The sequence below is a fragment of the Aythya ferina genome (genome assembly GCF_964211825.1).
Source record: "Aythya ferina genome assembly, chromosome: 4".
Classification (NCBI taxonomy): domain Eukaryota; kingdom Metazoa; phylum Chordata; class Aves; order Anseriformes; family Anatidae; genus Aythya; species Aythya ferina.
Window position 1 is genome coordinate 11,160,302 of NC_140300.1, and position 15,962 is coordinate 11,176,263.

The 15,962-nt window shown below is 41.0% G+C and overlaps 1 protein-coding gene across 18 annotated transcripts in view; it reads left to right on the forward strand.

Annotated features, from left to right (window-relative positions):
• Positions 1–5,279: 5,279 nt before the first annotated feature.
• ABLIM2 (actin binding LIM protein family member 2) overlaps positions 5,280–15,962 on the forward strand; it is a 147,666-nt gene continuing 136,983 nt past the window's right edge. For 5 of the 18 annotated variants that reach the window (XM_084517043.1, XM_084517062.1, XM_084517047.1 and 2 more), the window contains exon 1: positions 5,281–5,472. In XM_084517043.1, the coding sequence (XP_084373169.1) occupies positions 5,367–5,472 (106 nt within the window). In that variant the 5' untranslated portion in view covers positions 5,281–5,366. Of the gene's footprint in view, positions 5,473–5,662; positions 5,750–15,962 lie in introns of those variants that run through there. The other 13 variants (XM_084517057.1, XM_084517060.1, XM_084517049.1 and 10 more) reach the window with 4 other exon arrangements.

Genomic DNA, 15,962 nt, shown 5'->3' on the forward strand with positions numbered 1-15,962 from the left:
TGCAAGACAAGCAACAGCAAATCAGCATATATCAGCTTGTTCTGCAGAGTACAGAGTTAAACTGACTCAGGGACAGTGGGCTATAATATCAGCTACTTGAAGTGAGAAGTTGCAGCTTCACAAAAGCGGTAATTTTCCAAGGAGTCACATCTGCAAGAGATCACACGGTGCTTAATAAGTGCTAACCTCTCTGCAACAGGCACAAAGGGGATAGTATTAGAGTTCAAGCTTGTTTACTACAGAAAGCACATCATTTACAAATTTACAGACAGGGGTACTGATTTCACTAGCTACATAAACTGTGTAACATTACACTGGAATCCTTGCAAGCTTCATCTGCTGTTCTCAAATTCAAGTTAAACTTTTGCCACTGTTTTTGCACGTGTAGTTGTGACTTTTATATTATTCATGCCTTATATTGGCTCTTCCCCAAATCATTCTTTGTATTTATATTTCTGCACACCTCATTTCTATAACTTGTGTGGTTGTCATTGTTGGATATAAATTATATAGCATTACCTGCTAGACTTCCTGTCATATGCAGCAGTCTCCGATATTAAAATTTATTTGTTTTGACCAACTTTCCAAAAGCTGACTGCTGACATGAGAGAACAGTCCCTGATTGTCTCATTGTAACAGAGAATTCTTTCATCCTCAGCCATTGTTTCCTTTGATGTTATTCCATTCTTTCTGTTTTCAAAGTTTGCCTTGAAGTTGTATTTGACCTACTGATCATAATGCATTTAGGTTTGTAATGGGTAATTGATGCCTAAGTTGAAACCGCTGATGTAATATTTATATTCTGCCCACAGTGTAAGAGGAGCTGTACATAAAAGTTGTTACAGACATCTTGGTATTGCAATACAGACATCTCCATACAGTGCTCTATTATTTCATTACAGCTGTTCCACACTAATTCATTAGTTATAAACATGTGTACCTCTGGCTTAGTAAATAGCTGGCAATTTATTTTCATATCCTGAATCTCATTTTAAGATCTCTCAGCCTGTTACTCTTTGTAGACTTCAGACTTGACTTACATCTTGTTTACTATCAATGCCAAAGCAACACACGACAAACCCAGGAACATGGTGGAGAAGCACCCAGTGTCACAGGCACCAACACATTGCAAACACAAGCCTGGCCCATTTTGGCAGCTGTCCCAGAGCCAGCAACTCCCTGATGTAGTAGCCTGAATATAGTAGCCTGAATGTTGAACAAGCCATAACTCGAACTGGGAGTAATAGGAAAATTAGAAATTTCTGGAACAAAATTGAGGGACAATTTGTCATTTAAAACATAAGCTCTTCAAAATAAATTACTATGGATTGCAAGATCACTTTTCATATTACAGGAGATCTAATAGTTGTCAAAAGACAGCAACTTGGAGTAAATACGATCCTAATAATTAGATTTAAGTTGACAAAGTAAAGAAATGCCAAAGTTTCTTGGCAGATTAAGCTCAGTTTTCAGGACTACCTCATAGAATTCAATGGCAAAAAATACAGAGATGCACAGTAGATTATTTTTTTTCTGATTTGTTTATGATAAGTTTAGGTCATTTTAATAGGAATTTGCGCAACTAATTGTATAACTGCCACAAACTGATGAATTTTATTTATTTATTTATTTTAAAGTTTTGCTCTAGGTTGCCCTGAATATCCTTTGGTACTATCTCCGCTTTGAACGTGAAGCCAAGGGCCAACTTCTTATAACAACTTCAACACCAGGTATTTGAAATTGCGATCTCCTATATTCTGGACAAGAATGTAAATCACTTCTAATATCTGACTGGGTGAATGTTTTTTCACAAGTGAGTGTTTTTTCATTCCCCATGCAGAGCAGCAAGTTCCTGTAGATTGACCTTCCATCATTGGGATGCTTTTAAAATATGACCCCTTTCATACTATACTGGTAATGACCTAAAAAAACTTTGCAGACAAACAATTAAATAAAAGTAATAATTTTATTGCACTGAGGAGCCTATGGCTTCCCCATTGTTGGAAAAAATAAAAATTAAAAAAAATAAAAAGGAATTTCAAAAACAGCCTTTTTTTGTTTGCTTCAACTGGACTTTCTCAATAAAAATTCTGAATAAAAATATTGTATGGCAGCCTTACTGAGAAACTGAATTTTAAAATGCTAGTATTATTAATTGAATACTACACCTATTGAACACTCTGAATTTTAAGAAAAATAAAAAAGAAAAAGTGAAGAAAGGGAAATATAAGCAATGTTCTTAACTTCACTTAAATATACAGAAAAAAAAATATATGGGGCAGCTTCTGCGAGAATGTATATTTTGTCAGTCCATAAATCTGCAGTGTACTTAAGATACAGAAGCATACACACGAACAAGAACATACACATTGTCAAGTGTAACGCTAGTATCTATTCATGAATATATGCTATATTGATTGTTCTATTTTATATTTAAAGTGTTCACTCCTTTTTCCTTTACGTGAAGCCATACATAATTTCAAGTCAAGCACACCACGATATCACAGAACTTGCCTGGCAGTAAGAACCTGACTATATCCATCTGTTTTCCGGAAGCAGAGAAAATGAAACGTGAGATGTATTTTTTTATTTGCCATGGATTCATTTCTGATATTTGGGGTGGTTAGCAATTCAACAGAAAACAAAGATTTTTATTCCAATAGAACTAATGTAATAGAAGACGTATGAATATAAGTAAGAAACACACAGTTTAAATACCCAGGTACAGTAAAATGCAATGTAAGTTCTTAGAATCATGGAATGGTTTATGTTGGAAGGGATCTTTAAAAATTTTTTAGTCCAATATCCCTGAATAACAATAGTGAAGAAATGTTAGAAAACATTCATATGCTATAAAAGTAAAGTTTTTTGCCTTGCACAGAGTTTTTTAATCTCTCCCATGATAACACTGAGGGTTTGGTGGAAGCCAGACTATCAGGACTGTCAAATGCCAGTTCAGTTTCCAGTAAAGACAGAAGTGGTTCAAAATGCTGATATTTTGGAGGCTGATCTTGGGGGTCTCTTCCAACCTAGATGACTCTGTGGTTCTGTGACTTTTCAGCCTTTTTCGCAGTGGCTGGACAAGCTGATCACTTTCACAAACACTGTCAGGAGATGATTGTCACAATGATTGTCAGCATTGCCTATTAGCCTGAAATTTTAATTGGTAACATGAGACTGAATCTTGCAGTGCCTTGATGACTGTGTGATCATTCTCAGGGTGTATCATTGTCCTGAAGGATCTCAGCTGATTTGTCTATAAGACAAAATGCTCGGTGTAAATTGTTTAGCGTTAACCTTCTTGACAACTTTTTCTGGATGGTTTTAAAACTACTAGCATTAAACTACTTCAAAAAGTCATTCAGGCAGAGCTTTCTCTTGCCCTCTGTATCCTGGATAAGGCTGTTTTGGATGATAGTCCACAAAAGCAGGGATTGCTCCATGGTCTCTTGGTTGGAGTGGTGAGGTCCTACAGAGTGGCAGCGTATGAGTTATGCACTGGGTCACAGGGTCCCCTAATTAAGCTTGTGGCAGGTGCTGTTGTCTTAAACAAGGAGAATTTTGAACTCCAAAATCTGTTTCTTACAGCATTTCCTAAAGCACATTTGTGCCGTGTGCTCAGCAAACCATTCTGAGCATTTGGGTAACTGTGCCTTTAGGTTATTTCCATGACTGATAGAACTTCAAGAATCCACTCATAGACCTTGGGTTTTCTCTGCAATGAATAAGCAATGGCTTTAGTGTTCAGTCTCCTTCTGCACTACTGCCCAGCAGAAGGGTCCAACTTTAGCAGCCTGAAAGCCCAAAACAGTTCCCTCTTGTTACACCCGGTATTGATTGCACAATTATTGACTATTGATTGCAAGTTATGTCTAATTTTGCTTTCAAAGCAACACTTCTGCATAGCCACAGGCTTACTAGCATCACTCAAAGAATGCCTTGAACTCATGATAGTTATTATATGCAAAGATATTTCATGATTAAACTGTTACACAAATTGCAGTGATGCTGGAAGCCAGATCTTATTAACATGAATGCAGAACAAAGACGAGATGAATGCTGCTGCATTGCCACAATTGAGATGCTCTACAAATTTCTGCTACTCTGATATGTAACAGACATAAACACATGGATATTCTTGTACCGTCTGCAACCTAGTGAAGTTCTACAAGACCAACTGCAACTCCTCTGCCACGCTTTAGTACAACTGGGCAGTGCAAGAAAGCTTTCATTGGCAAATGGGTGGCAGAAGGTTGCTGGATGGAAAAATGGCAATAAAGGCAGTTAGCAAAGCATGCTATTGAACAATTAAAGATGCATTCTGCAAATGACAGAAAGGGATAGCAGCATGCTAATGAAGTTACAAGTCAGGAGCTTCAAGGAATGACTAAGCAGAGTAGGAGTGAAGGGTGGAATCTGATAGGACAGATTCATGAGTGACACAGAGAAAGTGAATAGGGAACAATATGTTTGCTCTCTCTTCCACTACAAGAGTGAGTAGGCATTGAATAAAGATAGCAAATAGCAGGTTCAAAACAAAAGCAGGTGGTTTTTTGCAGCACCCATAGTTCAGCTGTGAAATGTCTCAAGCAGGGTACTGCGGTTGCTTGAAGTGTGCATAGACTGAAAAACAAAACAAAACAAAATAAATAAAATAAAATAAAATAAAACAGTTGAGCAAGGTAATGGAAGAAAATGCATGGAAGGTTCTTAAACATGCAGAAAACTCATTTGGCTCAGCAAGTCTGCTCTGCAAATATCCATTGCTGCTGGCTGTCAGCAGTGGGGCACCAGCTTGGATTGTCTGATCCCATATCCCTGTGATGCCTGAGTGCAGGTCCATACTCTTCCCAGTGGCAGCAATTATCTCCAGGATTTGCATCATTTGAGTGCAGAGCAGGAGTCCTCTGCACGCTCCTGCTTCCTCACGCTGGTAGTGTTATGCCAAGCTGCCCTGCACGCAGCATCAGAGGAGCTGTGCAACATGATGTGCTTATGTAACTGCATCTGGATCTTGCTGGGTTTCTTAAAATGGAAGTTTGGGTGCTGTTTTATTAAAATAATAATTAAAAAACAAAACAAACAAACAAACAAAAAAAACATTATTTCTATCAGAATTATAGCAATTATTTGTTAGATAGATGGAATACTGGACAGGCTGGCTTTCACAAAACACTGTGAGTCTTTCTAATTTCACAAATGAAGGATCAGTGAGGTTCCCCTGCTCCAGCCAGCACTCCCTTCCTCTCCTCAATAACCACACTTGCTGCCAAACGTCTTCTGCGGTGCAGCGCTGCCTGGAGCCCGGGCCGAGCTGAGGAAGAGCTCAAACATCCCCATCCTCCTTCCCTGGCCGTTCCGGGGACATGCTAAAGCACCTGTGCAGCGACCCGCTTTGCACAAACGTCGGCGACCTCACCAGCCGAGCACCGGCAGGAAAATGCGGAGGAAGGGGAGCTGCCGGGGAAAAAGGTGCGAGCGGGATGCGGCTGAGGGGGAACCGGGGGGGGGGGTCCCCGCAGCCCCGGAGTGAGATGTAAACCCCTGGAGGAGGCACAGAGCTGCCGAAAACCCCAAGGTGCCCGCTGGGGTGGCCGGGGTGCTGGGCACCTGCGGCAGGGGCGGAGCGCGGCGGCGGGCGGGGATGGGGCCGGGGCCGCCCGCGGGGCCGTGGGGACGGGCGGCGGGGACGGGCGGCAGCGGTGGCGGCGGTGGTGGCCCCTCCTGCGCGACATGAGCACCGGCACAGGTAGGAGGCAGCGGGAGGACCCCCTCCGAACCCCTACATATGCACCGAGCATATCGGGAGGGCGACGTTGCGATTTTTTTTTTTTGCGGGGTGGGGGGGGCAGCTGGAAATTGCGGACCGTAAAGATTTCTGTATTTTTACATATATTTATATATATATTATTATTATTGTATGTATGTGCATCTCTGAGGGGAGCTCGGAGCCCGGGCGCCGCCCGCACACCGCAGGGAGCTCCGCGGGGTGGGTTCGGCTGCCGGCGCCCCCCGGTACCCCGCCGAGCGTGGGGCAGGAACCTGCTGCCCCCCTTCCCCGCCCGGCATCCCGCAGGGAAGGAGCCCGCAGCTCATCAGACGGGTTTGAGGTTAAAATATTGGGGTTGAAAGCTCGGCCTCTACTCCCGGCTGAGATTGCGTGCTGGCAGGGGAGGTGAAAACCACACAGGTTTCGTCGGAACACCAGCTACGATTTCCACCCAGGAGATCCAGTTGCCCAGGGAAATACAAAAGTATTTTTTTATTATTCCCTCCCCAACCCCCTCCTTCCCCCCGTGATACATGCAGGATTTATGAACGGGCTTGAAATTGTGTTTTCCAGCAATTCAGCATTCGTCTGCATTGGGTGGCACTGGCGGGTGATTGCTTCAGAGCTCAGCTGATCGCACAATATTATAGTCTTTAAGGCAAACCCAGGGTTGTGCATAGGGAAAGGGGGAGGCTTTCAGAGCTGATTGTATATTTCATTTCTGAGCATAACTGTAGCTGCTAAATATATCCTCTGCCACAACAACGGGGAGACGTTGAATAGCTACAATTACGTGGTGACTCTGTATGTCAACACGCTTAATCACACCACATCCTCGCAGCGAGCCAAATGAGAGCCTAACGCAAACAAAGAGGAAGACAGGCTCCTTGTTAGAGCAGTGAGAGACCCGGGGTCAAACACCTGCCGGAGGCTTCAGATAAAAACGGAGCTTTGCATTTCCTCTATTGAAAGCGTAGCGATTTCCACATACGCCTATCAGCTGTGCTTCCGTGTGGTCTGTGCATGGAAGGCACACTTCCAACCTGCCAAGTGCCCAGGCTGGGGCAGGTGGGAGCAGAGCAAGAGCGTGTTCAGGGGTGCTGGAAATCCTGAGCCTTTCTTCTGCCTCTAAAGGAATCTAGATGGTTAACACAGATGGTGACATCTGCATTGGAGATGATTAAAGTCAAGCACAGAATCCTATCCTGTTCCCCATCTGTAATCTCCAACAGAAGAATATGCAGCACTGTGAAGCATTTAAATTCTGTAGCAGTAGAGCTGAGGCTGAGAGAGGGAGTAGAAAATTCCAGAGTTGCATCTTGAGAATGTTTTAAACACAAATTTGATAGATTGCAAAGTCAGAAAAACAGAAGAAAAGTTTGTGGATAACAGTCTAGTACAGATGAGACTTGACACAATTCTATCTCTGTAATTGCACCAAATACAGCGTAAATGAAAGAGAACTAATGAACAGTGCCAAGATAAAAATAACATCCTAGGAAAAAGGGTGGAAAAACCCCTGAGAGTCCTTAGCTCTCATTTGAAATTACAACTGGCAGTTTTAGGAGCATTGTTTTTAAGTATCACTTTAGCTTTGATGTTTCCAGATTTGGATTTACCGTGTCTGTGTGGACTATGTAAAAAATTTGCAATCAATTTCTATGATAAATTAAATGTGGGGAGCCCACCTCTACTCTGCAAAAGCAATGGAAAAAAAAACATCAGTAGTGCAACTATCGTACAGCAAATTTAATGCCACAACTCACTTGAGTAAAATTACTGCTTACAAAAGATTTCCACCAAAATTGCTCTGGAAAGGCTGCAATTCAAAGCTCAGTGGTGGTGTTGTAGCAGAAGGATGTTTCTGTCTCTGCCAAGAAAACCAGGCTGAAATGTGGCATCGAAATCACTGCCACATAAGGTTTAAGGCATTGCTGCCGTGTTTGGTGATCCATCCTCATGAGATGGAGTCAACCTTTGTGGATCTCTACTTGCTACTCCAGAAGCCTTTGCTCAGTCTGCATGTCTTGTGCTGATGTGCCACATCATTGGGATCCCTGCCTGGATCCCTGCCACGCTGCCTTGCCCTTTAGATGTACAAATGGTTACATTTGGTAATGTGATTTAGTTTATGATACATAGATACAGATAATACCTTTTAAAGTGGCTGTATAGTTCTCTGAAATGTCATTCTGTATTAATGAACTACAGACTCATGGTATAGTTTTACATCTAGAAAACATATGATCACGTGGCATAGGAAAACACAACTCAAATGTATTAGTATTTATAGCATAATTAGATTTTCCCACACATGATTATCCTCAGCTGAATTCCATATACTTACCTCTGACCTTGTCTGAAAACATTTCTAAGCAAGGGCTCATTCACAACCCCTATATACCTAGGAGAGTTGCATGAAATGGCTGTGTATTCGGGATTCTGAGTGTACTTTTAATAATTTATAATATGGTTATCAGCCTGATATCCCAGTTCTTTGCTGTCTTGAAATCATAGCAAAAAGAACAAAGTAGGTTAAAAATTTGAAATTGAGAAAACTAGGTTTCCATCAGTTCCCAGAAATAGGGTAACATGGTGTTGATTATTTAAGTGCAAGAAGAATCACAGAGCTAATTACATACTAGGTGAATTATCTCAGATTAGATTAAATTAAATGTCATGACACAAATTCGCTTGGCTCTTTAGTTTCTAAACTGTTACATTAGAGGGAAAATTTGGTTGTGTGGATCAGAGAGCTGCTGACAGAGGTTCACAACCCAAATGGCGCATGGCCATAGTGCACTGGTTACAAAAGAGGCTGCACAGGCTGGTCACACTGGTTCATGCCCTGCCGGGGAGATGCTTAACTCCTTTTCAAAATTCACATGTAAATAGGCCAACGGGAACCCTCCCCAGAGACAATAGCCTGTTTGTTTCAGACAAGTATATTTTCCTGTTTTACTTTTATCCCTTCCTTTTGAGCACTGGTAGCAGAGAGCATTAAGTTACTTGATGGGAGCAGCAAGAGGTCGCCTTGCTTTGGAGTTCTCCAACTAATGAAATATGTATGTGTGAAGATAATAATGTGCAGTCCTCCAAGTTTAGTAATTAAACAGAATTAGAGCTACTTCATTTCCTTGCCATTTTAGCCATGGCATGATCTCCCTGAGAAAGTATACAATGGCATGTAATTGCTGATGGTAATTCTTGCTCTAAAATTGAATTTTGTGGAATATATATATATGTATATACACACACACATATATTTGGATTGTAAAAAAAAATAGGAAGCTGTATCTTAGGCTTAAGTTGTTTTTGTTTGTTTGTTTTTTGTTTGTTTGTTTATTTGTTTGTTCTTTGTTGAAGATTATTCTTTGCAACATCATGTTCTTTGATAGTAAGAATATACAGCACTGCTACAAGAGGGTGAAATTGGTCAGAAGAGATTATCAGGTGATAGCTTCATCAGCCAGTAACTTCTGACTGCAGGACATCCTGCCTGCTGCAGGCCTTTCTGTGCTACCCGAGCTCTGCTCAGATGGGAAAGGTAGCTTGTTCTCCTTTAAAACACCCGGACATTTTGCTCCACGAGTGAGGTCTGCTTCTTGCCAACCTGCCCGTCTTCCGCATGGTGTCTGCAGCACCGAACACCCTGTGTGTCTGCTCTTCTGGCCACAGCTGGCTGCCACTTCAGCATGGTAGTAAAGCACTGTTGGTTTTGCTGCACAGGGCTTACATACTCAATGCCCAATATTCAACTTTATGATAGAAACAGAGAGCCAAGAAATGTAAAGAGATAAATAATTGAAAAACCAATTAAAGTGTCGCTGTTGAGGTAACTTTTCCCCTCTTTTTCCTCATTCTGTGACATGGGCTCGCCAATATTCAAAGTGAGGAAACCCCGGTCATAGTTTTGCTGATTTTGACAAACCATTCACCTTCTATCCTCTACAGACTCCCAAATCCAGGCTGTGGAGATGTGTCCCTCCTGACTTAAAGCTCAGAGCAGTGTTTTCCAGTCCTGCTGGGGGGTTGCTCACCTTCATACCCTGAATTTTCAAACAAAGGGATCATAACAGTGAATGAAGCATATTTGGGTGGAAGTAGAGCATTCTGCTTAGGGCTTTCACAGGGCAGGGATGACTGCTGGGATGGGAGCGGGAACGACTAGCAGCACTACTGTGCCTTCTTCATTCATCCCTCCAGCAGGCCAGCATCAGACACGGCAGCAGAGGGGCCTCAGAGATTATCAGACAATTTGCTGGCTCATTGTCTGCATCCTTAAATATATCCTTCAGGCAAATATTTCTGAATTTAGATGATTCCCTGTGTCAAGATCTATTAGCAGTGTGTCAGGGCCTTGAGCTGTTACCGTCTGAACTGTTGGAGGGTTTTTTTTCACAGCTGGTTAGCTGATGCTCGTGCTCTGAAATCTAGATGGAGTCTTGTTTTGCAGGAAGGACAGTTATTTATTTTTCTGTTCTAGAAAAGAAATCTGAGAGGAATATAAGCTCCATTCAGTGAATAGTTCTGTCTGCTTTAGGAACATATTTTCTCCTTTTCTCTGTAAAAACAATTCTACTGGCATTAGCTATATTGATCAATACCTTCATTTTGGAGATTTTTCCTGATAGTATAGTACAAGTTGGTTGATCTGTAGTGAAGGAAATCAAAGCATCACTGCAATTAGCCATGAAAAATAAAAATAAATATTCCTGAATAGTAAGATATCACTAAAGATGTTTTTAAAAGAAAGACTTTAATGTTCCTATAATATGGATTTTTTTTTTTTTTTTTTTTTTTTTTTTTGCTATTTAGAAACTATTACTTTTTGAATTAAGCAGTATTGTCACTGTTAAGCTGTTAAGCATAACAGACCACAATTGCTCCTCATGATAGATAGGAGAAGAAAGCGTGGTACCTTAGTTATTACTGTATGGTAACTGATCACAAACACAGCAGTCCTTGAAAGTTTTCAAATATCTCCTTTGTTTTTACATATCTAGCATTGGTCAGTCTCTGATGCATCAAGAGAGGATGAAATGTGATTGTCCTGTGTTTTTCCTCTTCCCTCTTGCCAAATTCGTATTTGGGAGACAAAAATAAATATAGGTGTTAAAAAAAATTCTGGCCCCTGCTGGTTTATGGAGTGAAATAACTGAATATAGTGTAAATGTGGAGCAGTAAGCATACTGTACTTGCGTTCCTTCAAGCCTGTTTCAAAGGACAAGAAAGTAAAACCAAATCCCTATGACTGTTTATAGTGTAAAATCCTTGGGCAAGAGGGAGGAGTTAAAGTTTGATCCATATCATATAGAGAAAAAGTCAAAGAACCTGTTATGCTTGAGTGTGTCATACAAGAGCTTTGGCAACTTCAGAAAATAGGTCATTAGAGCTCCTTCCCCTTGCAGGTGTGTGACTTGTGGATTCACAGGTGGCAGCAAACCTCAGAGGTAATAAGTAAGGCACTTTACTAATTGTTTAAGTAAATACTGAGATCTTCTCTAAGCTATGCTAAATGGGACTAAATGAACATGAGGTGGTTAATTCAGAGAGTTCTTGATCAGAGGCCAGTTTTTGCTTGATTTATTTCTACTTTTGTCAAGATAGTTCACTGAGGTGCATTTGTAAATCATAGATTGTTGCAGTATTGCAGTTTTAAGTTATGTGAATGATCTAGAAGTCATGAAAAATATTTTTACAGTTTCATCTTTGTTTTCATCTCAGTTACTTGTGTTTACTTTGCCCAGTTTACAGATTCTCTAGGTCCCTTTTCCTTTCCTGTTGTGTTCTCAGAGTTGCAAACTTATTTTGGATCTGCAAGTTATTTCTCTGCTTTGCCTTGTAACAAAACAGTGAGGGGTTTTAATAGAGTTTAGCTGACAAGTTTGCTTTTGATAGTCTTGTAGAGTTTGCCTTGCTCCCATGTTTCTTTTGGCTTTGCAATACCAGCGGCGTTTAAACAATCTCTTGATCACAATTTTAGATATAACACAGATACAGAGGACCTAATCTTTAAGGCTGTATGTATATAATTGTGTAGGGCATGGAGACCTACAGACAGAAACTGGCCTTGCTGACAGGAAGGCAGGAATGGAGTAGGATTTGCAGCCAATTCACACAAATGGTGTACAAGGCAATCTGGAACAGCTGGGCCTTCGTATGTCTGTATGGCGGCTATCTGGAGCAAACGTCTGGCAGTGCCTCCAACACCTTGCCCCTGTGACTCGCACATATGCCATCCGTTCTGCTATGTGCTAACCTGGCTGCAAGTCGGGCTCTGAGTGCCAATTTTAGGGTTTCTGCTTGCGGCCTGAGTTCCAGTGTGCTCACCAGTTCCTGCCCTACTCAGGCTAAATAAAGCAGAGCCAACCCGAAAATAATGCACTCTGCCTTTGCCTGGAGAGCAGACCAGCGCTGCACCTGAGCACAGGTTGTGGGTATGTGGTAGTGGTGACAGGCCAGAGCGGGTTTGTGTGCCATCTGGAGCCCGTCCATGGCTCAGTGTGCCTTTGGGTACAGAGTTCCCACCCGCGTGGTTAACAACTCCTGCACAAGGGAGAATCTCACTGCTCTCTTCAGCTGGAAATGCCTGGTGAGTGGCTGTAGGGAAGATGGAGCCAAGCTCCCCTCACAGGTATGTGGAGAAAGGGCATGAGGTGACAGCTAGGAGTTAGAGCAAGGGAAATTTGTGCTGGCTGTAAGGAGAAGAAAAACAGGAATGGGAGTGCCTGAAACCTGGAAGAGTTTTTCCCAAGATGGCCGTAAAACGTCCAGCCTCTGGGTTTTTAAAAATCTATTTTGCAAAAGTCTGAGTAACCTGACCTAACTTTGAGTATAGACCTGCAGTGTGTTGGACCTCTGGGTGTCCTATCCAGTCCCAAATTTTCTGAGGATCTCTCTGCTACAGAGACCTACAGGCAGATTTATCTTGAATGCCTTACTTATTTACTGATCAGCGTTCCTCCTAGGCTTTGGTGGCTCATTCCTATCTCATGAAATTGGAGGAAAAAAACTACTACTTCTAGCTTCAGCTTTGTGTAGGAGCATTTGTAAGTTCTCCTGCACCAGGCCCTGTGGAGAAAGTGTTTTATGGACCACAAACCTGTTGAACTATCACCCAGAAGATGCAGGCCCACTCCCGTGGGCTATGCTAGCACAACTGCAGAGCCAAAGGGTGACAGACACCAAGCATGGTGTGAACATCTGGCTTCTCCATCCATGCTGGGATTTCAAGAAATGATAGCACTTGTGGCTGAGATCACTGAGAGCTGCGGAGTGCTTCTTCACTCTGCAACTGGGGCATTTCTTTTCATGACTAACTGAAGAATCAAGGTAAAGATGTTAACATTTTTAATAAACACAGCTTCTCATGATATGGAACTAAACTAACATCTCAGAGACTGTGTTAATGTGCCATCAGCTACATGTATGTCTTTACAAGCCATTAAACTGTAAGCATTAGCACTTCATTTTGCTGTATGTCACATTCATTGCTGTTATTTAAGCAAACATTGCAGTGATGCCTATACCAGATCAAGTGCCTGTGTGGCCCAACACACTGTGTCCAGCAGCACCCATCACCCAGTGTGGTTAGCAGTGGCTGATAATAGTATCTTGAAAATTGTGCAAGGATGAACACAAAGCAATGTTTCATACAAATACCTGATTTTAGCTCTTTTTTAATATCCTGGCCTAAATTTCTTTCTCTGCAGAAAGTCAGTGTAACGATAAACTTCAGTATACATTTGTATCTTAATAGAGCTATTCTGAAAAACAGTTATACTGCTGTTGATTTGATTTTGTCTGTATTATTTATTAATTTGGATTGAGCTAAGAGTGAAAGCTAGATTGTGCTGAGGACCCATAACTCCTGTTATTTCTAAACTCAGAGTTAATCTTCCCAGAGTGAACATTATAGTGCACTTTTTTTTTTTTTTTTTTTTTTTTTTTTTCAGGAAAACCGTGGTAGTGGTAGTCACTCATTTCAAATTCAATTTTCTTTTTTTCCTTAGAGCTAAAATTTTAATTTGTGATATGCCTGAGCTTTTTTTCATGGTCAGCGTTGATTTTTCCATGGGAACAACATGGTCCATGTCCTGAAAAGAATATGAGACTAACATTAGAGTGATGCTGCCAGCTCTGCAGAAATGCTCAGCTGGGCTTTCTGCATGCTGTCTCTGAAGCACATAAGGTCTGCATAGATCTAGAAGCATGCCATAGTCATGGCTATTTTAGAAGGCAATACATAGCACTTGCTGCAAATTGAAGTTGGCAGAAAAAGCCTGGCTGTTAAGCTAGAGCTGTCAGAAGCTGCCATAACGTTGGTTGGATACTTGCTTGATTCACCCATTACAAATTAGAACAAGGCAGCTTCTCAGAGTATTTGTGCATACAAAGGTACTTAATATTTTTGGAAATATATAGGAATGCTATATATAGGAGGCATTCTCAGCTTCAGCTCTGATTTTGATTTTGCACATGTTTCCTAAGACTGTTGTGGTGATCTGTTCAATTAGGGATGGATGATTTCAGTATAGCTGTTTGCACTGTAGACATCAAAACAGTTCACCAATTTCAGGTCTGGAATTTAGGTTGAATTTCTATTTAACTCTAGTTATTCATTTGAGCTATTTTTATTTTATTGTGTAGGTTACGGGTCAAATTCAGTTGCTTAATCATCTAATCTTCTACTACTTCTCAGAATAACTGGTTGTTTGCACTCGCATATTCCAGAACCGAGTTAGAAAAAACAGACCTGTCTTCCCCATAGACAACAAAAGATAACAAACCTACCACTTCTCCTGATAGTCTTTTTCTGTACTAGTCACTCTTGTGCTTAGAAAGTACTGTTCCCTTTCATATTTTTAGAAACATTTCATTTCTTGTTTTCTGTAGCTGAACCTGTTTTCTTGAAGTGAACCTGTGAATGTATTTTAAGTTATGCATCCAGTGTCACTTAGAGAGCCCTTTGCAGTTGGTAAACAGCAAACCTTGACATGATAAAGAAAGCTGCCTACTCTTAGCCTACCCTGAGGCTTCTTGATGTGGTTCTGGAAGGCAGGTGGTGGTTCCAGTGCTCTGGGCATGCTGGAAGGCAAAGGGCTGCAGGTTAACAGGAATCTCCTAGAAATTTGCTAGGGAAATTTTGGTAATTATGGTGTGGAAAAAAACAGTGGTATGGAAAGTATTATCACTGCATTGACATTATTGGACTGTGAAGAATTAACAGTTACCGAAGGTCCTATATTGGTCACAGGCTATTTGACATTTCAGCTTGACAGCTATGTATAGCACTTGAGCAGTAGGGATCGAGGACTTCTGATGGACAGTAAGAGCTATGTGTCCAGGAGAGTCCGGTGGTACTAACCTACAAATTGGTCATCCTACATGTTTCACTTCATCCTGTCTCTAGGCTGTGATCTCTTCAAAACTGCTGTGTCTGACATAATGTTGCATCTCCATGTTGGCGTTTAAAGCTTCTTTTTATCACTTCAGACTTTGTTGTTGTTGTTGCATATTTCAGTGTAAGCATCCTAAAATGTTATGCCCTAAAGAAATTGCTAACGCAGTAAGAAAATGGAAAGCTCTTCTACATACAAATAATGCAATTAAGAGGGTAATTATTGTTGTTAATATTTTTTCCTATACTTCATCTGACTGCAGTTTATTTAGCTTGTAAACTTTGGGGAGGAGGTTCTGTCTCTGTGTACTGCATAAACAGCCATACTATTTTTAGTCCCAAACTGAAAAGTAACTTCATCTACTTAGGAAATTTCTCCTCTATTTGGCAAGAATTCCTTCCATTTTTGTTAGGATGGATCACTCTTTACATTTATGCTCTCTGATTTTAGGGTTTCCTTTTGGTAGAATGTCGTTGTGGTACTGTTGGAGTTGTGTATTTTTATAAATATGTTTAGCTTTTTGCTAGTACTGTTCATCAATGTGCTACAAAGCTCTCACAAGAGAATTAATGACTTCTTAATTCACTTGTACACCTAGGGGAGCTGAGGACAGATTTGTGACTTGTCTTTTGTAGGACTGATCAAGGGAAAAAGAATTAGGAATACCAAAGTATGAGTTAAATGTTGCATCCATTAGGTCACTGGCTTCATAAGTATAAAACTTGATATATTTGGGGTTGGTTTTAGCATTGATGTAAGTTGCTGACATTTGGATGAAGAAGTAAGAA